The 11774-nt window shown below is 57.4% G+C and overlaps 1 protein-coding gene across 3 annotated transcripts; it reads left to right on the top strand.

The window, feature by feature from the left end:
- The first annotated feature begins 950 nt into the window (after positions 1–950).
- On the top strand, positions 951–11771 carry LOC311510512 (F-box/WD repeat-containing protein 9-like). 3 transcript variants are annotated; one of them, XM_084610221.1, is made up of 11 exons: positions 951–1418; positions 3656–4084; positions 5068–5207; positions 5815–5943; positions 6491–6603; positions 7631–7722; positions 7928–8076; positions 9238–9351; positions 9952–10041; positions 10561–10626; positions 11023–11771. In XM_084610221.1, exons 2-11 carry the CDS (start codon positions 3658–3660, stop codon positions 11095–11097), a joined length of 1395 nt encoding a protein of 464 aa, XP_084466347.1. In that variant the 5' UTR covers positions 951–1418; positions 3656–3657; the 3' UTR covers positions 11098–11771. The 3 variants fall into 3 exon arrangements, with proteins under 3 accessions (XP_084466347.1, XP_084466348.1, XP_084466349.1); XM_084610222.1 differs by lacking the exon at positions 951–1418 and adding an exon at positions 1437–1590; XM_084610223.1 differs by lacking the exon at positions 951–1418 and adding an exon at positions 1609–1629.
- Positions 11772–11774: the final 3 nt, after the last annotated feature.

An 11774-nucleotide genomic window follows, 5' to 3' on the forward strand; every position in this document is an offset into this window, starting at 1 on the left:
TAGTAGGAGACTTCTGGGAACTCTTCTGGCTCTATCAATCTGTTTCTTCACTTCCGCAGATGGGTATTGTAGTTGTAAGAATGCTTGATAGAGATGTTGTAGGTGTTTGTCTCTGTCAGAGGGATTGGAGCAAATGTGGTTGTATCGCAGAGCTTGGCTGTAGACGATGGATCGTGTGGTGTGGTCAGAGTGAAAGCTGGAGGCATGTAGGTAGGAATAGCGGTCAGTAGGTTTCCGGTATAGGGTGGTGTTTATGTGACCATCGTTTATTAGCACTGTAGTGTCCAGGAAGTGGATCTCTTGTGTGGACTGGACCAGGCTGAGGTTGATGGTGGGATGGAAATTGTTGAAATCATGGTGGAATTCCTCAAGGGCTTCTTTTCCATGGGTCCAGATGATGATGATGTCATCAATATAGGGCAAGTAGAGTTGTTAAACCCTGGATTTGTGCTGGAAATGGCCCAACTTGATTCTCATACACACTGTAAGGAGAGTGATCACTTTTAGATAAGCTATTAGCAGCAGGAGTGTAGGGTGGGAGGAGGTATTTTTTCATGCTTTGTGTGTATATAAAAAGATCTTCTACACTTTCCACAGTATGCATCCGATGAAGTGAGCTGTAGCTCATGAAAGCTTATGCTCAAATAAATTGGTTAGTCTCTAAGGTGCTACACGTACTCCTTTTCTTTTTACTTAAGTTCCGTGCTTCTATTTCCCATCTCAAAAATAGAGCATGAGGATAACTTTTTAGACTGTGGTCACAATGAGGCCAGCTTCCCAAAGCACTTAACGGCCTTCAGTGCTGCCCTGCTTCCTTGGCCTGCTTCTGGATTTGTAAGAGGCAGCCAGGAGCCCAGCTCGCTGGTTACCGGGGGGGGGGGGGTGAGTGGGGTGTTAGAGGTGCTTCCTTGGCTGCTGGGGGGGGGCTCCCCAGGTGTGACGGTTGGGGGTAGGGTCTGGGACAGCCTCGGGCAGGGCAGACCCAGCCCTGGTCTGTCTCAGAGAGGAGCTGGGGTGGGCAGCCCAGCTGGGGCCTGGCTCCTGCCACGCTGCCCCTGGGAGGGCTGGGGGGTGGCTGGCTGGGGGTGTACAAAGGCTGTTGCCCAAGGCTGGGGAAGACACTGATGCTGTGATGTCATAAGAGGGTTATGTCATCCCTATGATGTCACATGAATGCCTTGACGTCATGACACGGGGGGGGTCTATGAACCAGACCTTGCCGAGGATGATCTCACCCCCAGGAAGGGCGGTCACGTGAGGAGGAGGGGCGGGCAGTACTTCCGCTATGTGACGTCATCTTCCGGCGCTGGAAGCCGCCTGCCCTGTGACGCTGGGGGCGGAGGCGCCGGATCCGGAAGTGGAGAGCAAGAGGAGGCGGGGCTCCGCTGTCAGAGGGAGCGGTTCGGCCCCCGCCGGGGGTAAGAAGGGGGGCGGGGCGGGGCAGGGCCAGGCTGGTCCCGGGGGCGGCGGCTTCGTTCATTGCCCCTCCCCCGCCGGCCTGAGCCGCCTCCGCGCTGCCCCCGGTCCGAGCTCTGCCCCGGCTGCAGCCAGCCCCTGGGCGGCGCCCCTGGACCGGGCCCGGGCCCCCAGGTCTCTGCAGGACCCCCCCCGAGCCAGCCGGGCCCCCAGGTCTCTGCGGGGGGGGGGCGACCCCCCCCCGAGCCAGCCGGGCCCCCAGGTCTCTGCACGACCCCCCCCGAGCCAGCCGGGCCCCCAGGTCTCTGCGGGGGGGGCGATACCCCCCCCCCGAGCCAGCCGGGCCCCCAGGTCTCTGCGGGGGGGGGCGACCCCCCCCCGAGCCAGCCAGGCCCCCAGGTCTCTGCGGGGGGGGGCGACCCCCCCCCGAGCCAGCCGGGCCCCCAGGTCTCTGCGGGGGGGGGCGACCCCCCCCGAGCCAGCCGGGCCCCCAGGTCTCTGCGGGGGGGCGATACCCCCCCGAGCCAGCCGGGCCCCCAGGTCTCTGCGGGGGGGCGATACCCCCCCGAGCCAGCCGGGCCCCCAGGTCTCTGCGGGGGGGCGATACCCCCCCGAGCCAGCCGGGCCCCCAGGTCTCTGCGGGGGGGGGGCGATCTCCCCCCCCCCCGAGCCAGCCGGGCCCCCAGGTCTCTGCGGGGGGGGGCGATCTCCCCCCCCCCCCCCGAGCCAGCCGGGCCCAGGGCCCTAACTCTGTGGGGCCAGAGGCCTAGGAATCCGAGTCAGGCCCTGTCTCTCCTGGCTCCCTGCAGCAAATCTAGCCTAGCCCAGCCAGCCTCCTGCGGGTGGCCTGTGCGCTCCCCCTCCAGCGGCACAGGCAGGTCAGTCACCTGGCTGTAGCATCTGAATGCCCTTCGGTTAGCGCCCAGAGGCGGAGGTAAACCATGGGCCATCCTGGCCAAGCCGGGCCCATCAGCAAAGCTGCTGTGGAATCCATCCCTGTCTGTCTCCTTGTCAGCCCCAAGCGAAAGCTTCTCTGGCTCCCCAGAGGCCAGCCCTTCTCCCTGACACCTGTCCCCTTCGTTCTCCAGCTGGGGCTTTTGCTCCACATCCTGGGGGAGGGGGGGATCTCCTCCCTCTTGGTTTCTAGGTGTGACTGTTTTAGCCTTTGGGGTTCCTGTTGTCTTTCCAGCTTCCCCATAGATATGGCTCAGTTTCAGCTGTCCTTTAGTGACCCATTCATCCCACCCCAGAGAGTTAGATCACGTCCTTCCCATCACATCCTGCCCCAAACAGCAGATAACCCTTTCGTACCACTCTGGGTAGCAAGGCAAATACATAGGGCACCTGAGGTACACGTAGGAATCAAACAAATATTACAGAAAATTCCTACTTTGTCAGAGAGGGCATCTGAGAGAATGGGCTCTCTGCAAACTCAGGCACTGTTGCTGTGTCGGTCACACTTGGGGCAAGAGCCCCATCTCAGGGTTATGAGCTCAAGCTCTTTGCAGACTCCGGCAGTGTTACAGTCAGGGCATGTGTTGAAGGTTTTCTTTGCAATCACAACAGCTGAAGACCTTAATTAATTAATGATGAAAGCTGAGACTCTGGAGAACAATTGAGAAGTCTGTCAGTCCTCACTTCTCCTTTTCTCCCATATTTTGGGAAACATTGGAGAACAAGAGGATGGGAAGCTGAGGACATAGGGCTGTGGGTCTGAGCTGGTACAGCAGGTGGATGCAATGGTGGGTCTAGAGGGACCATAGTAGAGAAATGCAGAACTGGAATGAACACCTGGAAATTCAAGCCAGACACATGCAAATGAGAAATGAGACACTGATTTTTGAGAGGGAAGATAATGAACCATTAGAACAGACTCTGAAGGAAGTGGTGGATTCTCCATCTTGTCTTGTCTTCCAGTCAGGTTGTCTTTCTGAAAGATGCTTTAGCCAAACACAAGTTACTGGGGTCACTGAATGGCCTGCGATCTACAGGAGGTCAGGCTAGATGATCTAATGATCGCTTCTGGCCTTAAACTCCAACCCTGAGCACATACAGCTACCGGATGAGCTGGCAGAATGAAAGGGACTGGTGGACTGAACCTGTCCCTTACTGTATCGGCTGCATGGGGTAGAATGGCCAATGTTATGCTCTGCTCTATATGATAGATGAGGCTCAATGATATGCTCTACTGGTTTCTATGCTGCGCTTGCCACTCTCACTGTCTCTACTGCTTCTGCAGCCATGGACCTGGCACCAAGCTCCTCCGAGGACCCCCAAGGCTCCGACAATGACTCCGACACAGAGAACAAGGTTGATCCAGACACGCAGGCTCAGGAATACATCGACCGCATCCTCAGCTCTGCTCAGCCCAGCCACAAGGCCCAGTGCCCACCTCCCGAGTCACTGTCTGTAGGGCCCAGGGCCCAGGCATCGGAGCACAGGTCTCCCCTCGAGCTGAAGAAGTCTCCTGCAAGCGACAACGTGACCTCTGGGCTGTTAGCCCTCCCTCTGGAGCTGATCCTGGAGATCTGCTCTTACCTGGAAGCCAGGTTTGTTCTCGAGGTCTTGCCCTTGGTCTGTCGGACCCTCAGGGATATTGTGCAGGACCCAGTGACCTGGAGGATTCGCCTTCAGAAGAGGATCAGTGGGTGTTACCCGGTGGTGGAAGGTAGATGTCCATTGGACTTTCTTCATTGGAGGTGGGACTTGGAGGAGAGACAAGGGCTGAGCACGGGACTGTGGGCCAGGGATCTACTGTAGGACCAGACGCTATTTCATGAGCCTCAGAGGGGTTCCCCTGTTAACTCTACAACCTTGAGAGTTAGTTGCTGCTGGTTAGAACTGTGCGAGGAGGGTAACGATAACTCCAGGGTCCTATCCCCAGCTGTTAGGGTAGGGGGCTGGGATTCGTGACTCCTGGGTTCCATCCCCAGCTCCAGAAGGGAGTCTAGTGGTTACAGTGGAGGGGGGCACTCGGAATCAGGACACCTGACTTCTGTTCCCTGCTTTGCAGCTGACGTCACTATGTGATCCTGGCCAAGTCCCCTCCCTGCTTTGCCTTGGCTTCACCTCTGTAATGGCAGTAGCTCCCCCGGTCTTCCTTGGAGTGGGGGCTGGGGAGTGGGAGCTAGAGATTTGCCTAGTTTTACAAGAGGTGACACAAAAACCACTAGCGAAGTCAGTACACACTAAAATTTCGCACAGACAATGACTTGTTTCTACTGCTCTATAGACTATACACTGAAATGTAAGTACAATATTTCCATTCCAATGGATTTATTTTATAATTCTCTGATAAAAATGAGAAAGCAAGCCATTGTTCAGTAACAGTGGGGCTGTGACACTTTGGTATTTTTATGTCTGATTGTGTAAGCAAGTCGTTTTAAAGTGAGGTGAAGCTTTGGGGTACGCAAGACAAATCAGACTCCTGAAAGGGCTACAGTAGCCTGGAAAGATTGAGAGCCGCTACCCTGAAGAAAGCGATTTTTACACAGCCCCATCTTGACCTGGTGCAGGAGATGGGGAGTGGCTGTAGGATCAAAGCTCCCAGCAGTTTTGGAAGCCCCAGATTCCCTATCCACCCAGGCTATGGGATGCCCAGAGCGGGACACCCCTCACCCTGATCTATGTGATCTCTTCCTTTCTACACAGAGGAGGACTTCGACTGGCCGGTTGCCTGCATGGAGCTGGAGGAGCATCTCAGACACTGGGCTTGTGATGACAGGAGAACAGAGTACTTCTCCCTCACCAACGGCCACTTCGCTTCCATCGACTCCGTTCTGCTCTTGCAGGTGACATCCGATTTCCTCCTTTGCTGGCTATTGGTGTCTGGTGGCGGGGGTGGGGTGGGGCTTGAGAGTGTGGACTTCTGGGTTCTACTTCTGGCTGTGGGAGGGAAGGGTGTGAGGTCTAGTGAGGTAAAGCAGAGTCAGGACTCCTGGGTTCTATTTCTGGGTTTAACAGCTGCTGATCTCTAATCATGAGACGCAGCTGTTGGCTGGAGTAAGCATGGAAGACTCTTCCCATGTACGGTTGGTTGTGGTGGTGGTATCTTCCGAGCCCTGTTAACTAGGGCGGCTCCGCACATTGGTCTCTGGCTCCAGGAGCTCTGTAGGGTGAGAGTAGGTGATACTTTTACATGTATCTGAGCGGCTCACATCATGTGCACAGGGGTAAACTGAGACATCGACCAGGGAAGTGACTTTCCAGCAGTCATGTAGCAAATTGTTGGCAGAGTCAAGAGTAGAACCCAGGAGTCCTGACATCCAGCCTTGCCCTGCTCTAACCTCTGAGTCCCTGCCTCTGAGTGTCCCATCATCTCTTTGCTCCTGTACCAGTGACTGACCAGTTTTACCCATTTCAAAGAACCCGTGGCCAGTCTGTCTCCTTCTCTTGCAGGGTGGGGCTCTCTGTGTCTCAGGCTCCCGGGATCGGAACGTCAACCTGTGGGATCTGCGGGAGCTGGGCCAGTCCCCGGACAAGGTGCTGGTGAAAGCACTGGGCACGGAGCGCAACGGGACGCACAAGGTGGGAACCTGACCTTCAATCTCCCGGGGCAGGGAGGAGTCTGACCAGGCTTCCTCTGAGCTGGAGAAAGGCACCAATGGCACTCTGTCCACAGCATGGGTATGCCGAAGCAGCTGGAGAGCGAGCTGTCCCCCAGCCCTTGCTGTTGCCATGACGAGGGGAGCTAATTGGTGCCAGTATCCCTGAGATGGGGGTTTTGTTCTGGGGATGCCAGGCCTGCTGAGACCCCTGGACAGGAAATGTCCCCTGGCCCAGTCCCCCCTTCCCTGTGCCCTCTTTGCCCACGCCTGTGCTGAATGTGAGCTTTCTTCCTCCCTTCTGTCGGGTTGGATGAAGCCGGGACAGCGTGTCTAGTGACTGGCACAGGAATGGGGCACTGGGACCTCTTGTGTTCATGTCCCTACTCTGTGCTTCAGTTTCCCTGTCTGTACAATGGGGTTAACTCTGTGTATTGCAGGGAGCCTGCGGGGCTAAAGGGCTTCGGAGAAAGACACCAGGAAAGGGCAGCCTCCTACTTTAACCCTTTTCTCTCCCTTTCCCGCTGCAGGGCTGGGTGTGGTCACTGGCTTCAAGAGACAACAAGGTGTGCTCAGGCTCCTGGGACAGCACGGTGAAACTGTGGGACATAGAGGCCAACGGGCAGCAGTTTGGGGAGATCAGGTACCATTTCCCCTCCTCCCCCTGCACCACGGACCCTCCAGGAAGCGACCCCAGCCTGGTTCCCACCAGCTCCTCCTTCGGCCGCATGGCTGGTGCTCCCAGCTGCCTCCCTGCCTCTGCCTCTTGGGAGAGGGAGACCTTGGAGAGTCTCAGCCACCAGTGGAATCTGCAGTGCCTTAGAGACTGGGGTTGGGGCAGCCATCCTCGGTGGAGAGGGGAGGAGATGGTGCTGCTGGGCAGAGTCTAGACCAGAGTACCGAAGTGGGGGAGGCCAAGGGCTCAGGCCGGGGAAGTGGGCTGAAGCTGGGGACTGTCAGGTGAGAAGCCATTCCTTTGCATCTCCCTCCGTGGCTCACTACAACTTGGCTCTGCTCTCTGCAGTCCCTGCCAGACAGACTGTCTCCTAGAAGACCACATCATGGGCTTAAAATGCAGCTGGGGGGCAGGTGGATCATTTGAGAGCAAAGACGATCAACGGAGACTGCTGCTTGGCAGGAGAGGAGGGAGGGTGCAATGGTTGGGGCGCTGGCCTGGCATACAAGAGAGCAGGATTCAGCACAGAGTCTAGTGGAACCTCGGGCCAGTCAGTTAGGGACAGCTTTTTAAAGAGATCTCAGTGCCTAACTCCCAGTGAGATCCAGAGGCGTTAGGTGCCTAGGTACCTGTAAAAATCTGGCCCTCATTTCCCCACACATACAGTAGGGTTAACTGCACGGCCCCACACAACGGGGTTAGTGAGGATACATGCATTAAAGATTGGGAGGTGCTCCGACATTACGGTAATGTGGGAGAAGCCCAGATGCGAGGCGCTCAGATATTACGGTAATGGGGATCTGATAAATACCTTCGGGAGGAGCAGCAGAGGAGAAGGGTCTCACGCAGACGTCATCGCGATCCCGCCCAGAGGCTGGGCACAGAGGGACCAAAGGCCTTGGGCATACTAGCCCTGGGGGGGTGACGACTGCGAGGCTCATCCTGAAGGATCATATTTGTTCTCCCTTCGCTGTCTTGTCTCCCCAACTCCCAGTGGGAAAGCTCCCGTGCTGTGTCTCTCCTACCTGCCCGACATCCTGGTCACCGGGACCTACGACAAGAAGGTGACGGTGTACGACCCGCGAGGTTAGTGTCTGCTTTTGGATCGAGGCTCCAGCTGTTGGTTGAGCTCATCCCTGCACCCCTGAGCCCAGCAGGCCCAATGCAGTGGGGCTACGTGGGAGGGTAATTGACCCAGGGCACAGTGCAGGCATCACCTGGCTAGGACCCACAGCCTCCCCAGCAGAGCTCTGTCCCGGCAAAGATCTTGATGCCGTTCCCTTCCTGGCAGCTACCCAGGCCCCATTGAAGAGCCGCAAGCTCCACTCCAGTGCCGTCCTGTCCCTTGTGGCCGATGAGCATTTCATCATCTCAGGCAGTGAGGACCGGACGCTGGTCATCTTCGACCGCCGGGCCAATAGCGTCCTCCAGAGGCTGCAGGTGGGTGGCCAGAGCGGGTGACTATTCTCCCTCCTACCTGCTGAAGGCAGTGGAGGTTGCCTGGAATCACCACGGAGAGGAGGGAGATGGGAGTTTGTAGGCGCTCCCTACCTGAGGACATTTTGGGGGAGGAGAATATGTAATCCTTAGAGAGTCCCTGACCCAACTGGTTGCATCTGAAGGAGGGTGTGAGGTGCAGGGAGTCAGGCCTCCTGGGTTCTATCCCCAGCTCTGAGAGGGCAGTGGGGTCTCGTGGTTAGAGCAGGTGGGGCTGGGAGTCAGGACTCCTGAGTCTGCCACCATAGGCGCTGAATTCTACTCATGCTGGTGGCTGCTCGACCACCCGCCCGTCCAGACTCCACCCCTGCCCTGTCCCCATTCTGACCCCTTTCCCAAATCCCCACCCCGGCTTAGCCTTCTACCCTGAGTCTGCCACTGTCCTGCTCCTCCCCCCTCCCTCCCGGATCTTCCTATACTGCCAAACAGCTGTTTGGCGGCAGCAAGTGCTGGGAGGTAGGCAGAGAAGCGGGGATGCAGCGCACGCAGGGGAGGAGGCGGATGAGGATGGGGGGGCGGGAGGGGATCTTGGCTGCCAGTGGGTGCAGAGCACCCACTAATTTTTCCCTGAGCACACACGGAGTCAGGGCTTATGTCTGCCAGTGACGTACTGTTTGACTTCTGGCAAGTCAGTCGCTGTGCCTCGGTTTCCCTAGATGTACAGTGGGGTAACACATGCCTCCTTCGTAGAGGAAGGGTTGTGGTGCTTAATGGTGTGGAAGCACTTCTAGCTCCTCCTGCCAGATTAACCAGGCATTTTGCTCATTCACCAGCAATGAGGGAGGCTGCACTGTAAGAAACAGACTGGTATTAAACACGCTGCAGGGCTGGTGTCCCAGGCTGAACCTCTGTGGCTTGCGGGTCCCCCCCATTCTAGGTCCCCCTGAAACCTGAGCCTCTTTCTCCTGTTCCACTCATCAGGCCTCTGTTGTCTGTGACATGTGATGTCCTGCGGGGAACCAGGAAACAGGCAGCCTGATGCAGTCCAGTGTGAAGGAACTCCTTTAGAATAGGCAGAGAGTGTTGTGTGATCCGCTCCCCCCCCCATACACCGATCCACCCCCAGAGCTGTGCCATCCTCTCTTTGCTCCTTTCCTTCCCCAGCTGGAATCCTACCTGCTCTCCATGTCCTACCAGGGGACACAGCTGTGGGCCGGGGACAACCAGGGACGACTCTACGTCTTTGAAAACAGAGGAGGCGGCTTCCAGCACCTCCGGGTATGCAGGCCTCCCCTGATCTGGGGCTGGACAGAGGGATGGAGGCTTGCTAAGCATTACGTCTGTTTTCCCCCCGCCCCCTTTCACCCCAGGGTGAAATCCAGGTCCTGCCGGGCCAGGATTTCACCCCAGAGGATTAACACCAGGGCTGCTGCTTGTTTACCTGCCTGCAGCTTGGGGCTGTGAACTCAGCCACTGTCAGTTTCACTTGAGGGCTCTCCTCCGTGAACCCCATGCTGGATGGGTCTCGATTCCCCATGCCCTGGAGGGCAGAGGAGATGGTTCTCAATGACCCATTTGCTACTTGCTACTGGTGGGGCCAGATGAATACCGAAAATACCTAGATTTCCATGGGGTCCTGGTGTGATCTGACCTGCGACACCCTAGACTGGGCCCTCCGAAGCACCTTGGAGTGGGATCCCCTAGTCGGGCTTGGATGCATATGCGTGAGAGTCCCCAGCATGAAGGTGATGGGTTAGGAACAGAGAGATGCATGGGACCCACACAGGCTAGCAACAGAGGGGTGCCTTGGCTTTCCCCCCTGTGGTGAGCCCCAGCTGGAGGTATGCAGAGGGCTTACTGTCTCTTTCCTCCCCACAGTACTTTGACGTGGGTCACCGGTCCCAGATCACTGGGGTATGGCACTCCCTGGGCACTCTGTACACGACCTCCACTGACAAGACCCTGCGGGTAAGGTCCATGCTTCCCTAGCAATCCTACCCCCACCCCACTCCTTACTCATAGAGGCTGGGAGCCAGGAACACCCGAGTCCTAACCCCAGCTCTGTGACTTTGGCTGCAAGCCACTTTCCTTGTCTGTGCCTCAGTTTCCCCACATGTGGGAAGAGAGGTAATTCCTGCTTTCTGGAGGGTTCTGAGGATTGTGTCTTGGCCCTTGGAAGAGCCCTCTGCACACTCAGCTTCATCCCCTGAACATGCTTCTCTATAATGCGAACAGCAAGGATTGTGCAAATAAGGCATTTCCGATTCCAAGTCAATAGCAGCCTCGTCTGGGCCTGGAATCTGCCTACCCCACTTCCGGCCACCCGTAGCCAGTCCCAGGGTAGCTGCGTCAATGGAGCCCCCTAGTGCTGATGAGCAAAGAACCAGTGGGCCCTCCTAAAAATAGCACAGAGAGGGGCTCCCCCCATTCCTCCCCATGGATTCACCCGGCCCTGGGCAACCTCCCCCATGAGTTTTCTCTTTCCAGATACACGTTCCGACGGACCCGCCTCGCACTATCTGTTCACAGACGCACAACAACGTGCTGAATGGGGTAAGGAGGGGCGATCGGACTCCGAACTGGGGGACGAGGGTGCCTGAGCTTTCTGCCCTCCCAGCCAGCTTGTCTGTTGTGGGGGAATGTCCATGTGGAATCCTCTCTCTCTCCTCGGCTCTCTTCCTTTGGCCAGGGCGGGCCACCACTCAGATCAGCCAGAGGGGGCACTCCCTTGCGCACAGGGGAGAGACCGTGCTGCCCCGAGGAGTGAATCTGAGGCCGTGCTGAATGCTGGACGCTTTGTCCTTGTGGCTGAACTCGGGGCGGGGGCAGGGTGTATTTAGCAGAAACCCTGGAGCTGGTCCCCTGGCCTCTCGGCTTGAAACGGCCTCAGTCCCCGGTTCCTGTCGCGCCTGTTTACACCCACCCCTCCGCTCCCGGCTTCCCCCGCAGGTCAGCGCAGAAGGCAACATTGTAGTAGCTGCCTCCGGGGGCCTGTCCTTGGAAATCTGGAGGCTCGATGCCTGATGGGAGGCCTGGATCCGCAGAGCCACGTCTTGCAGCTGCGGCCCCAGAGGGAGGTGCTGCACCCGGGGACCGTGTTCCCGCCCAGGGGAGGGGCCAGAGTTCCAGCATTTGTTTGTTCGTTGTTCTTTGGAAGAGGCCCGAGGAGCTGGGAGGTCAAAGCTGAGCTGAGCCTGAGCTCGCCCTGGTGCTGCCGTTCCCAGAGCGATTTCCATGCCTGAGTTTCCAGAGGGATCAGAGCCTGGCCAGCCTTTCCCTGCTAGACGCACTGACTTAGCTCTCTCTGGCTCACATTCTTCCACCGCTGTCCCCTTTTCCACCCTCTGGGCTCCTTCGTTATCACAATCCTGGCCTGACTGCCAGGCGGCCTGTGCTACTTATCTGTCTACCTCCCACCTGCTTTTCCACGGCGCAGGGCTCTTGCTGCTGCTCCTTCGAGGCCGGTTCCCAAAATCTCTCAGGTCACAGCGTGGGAGGGGACGGCCATAAGGGGTCAGAACCAGTAACCATCCAACCCAGCTCCACACAGCCTGAGGGTGCTCCTGCTAAAGGCTGAGGAAAACAGACGCAAGGGCTGACCAGATCGAAACGGAGTCCAGAGCTGATGTGTAACTTACAGGGACTCAGTTGAGACGCACGTTCTAATGTTGTTGATTAAACTATTCTGCCAGACAGGATCT

This window comes from Lepidochelys olivacea (assembly GCF_965140295.1).
Source record: "Lepidochelys olivacea isolate rLepOli2 genome assembly, chromosome: 20".
In the NCBI taxonomy this organism is placed as follows: domain Eukaryota; kingdom Metazoa; phylum Chordata; order Testudines; family Cheloniidae; genus Lepidochelys; species Lepidochelys olivacea.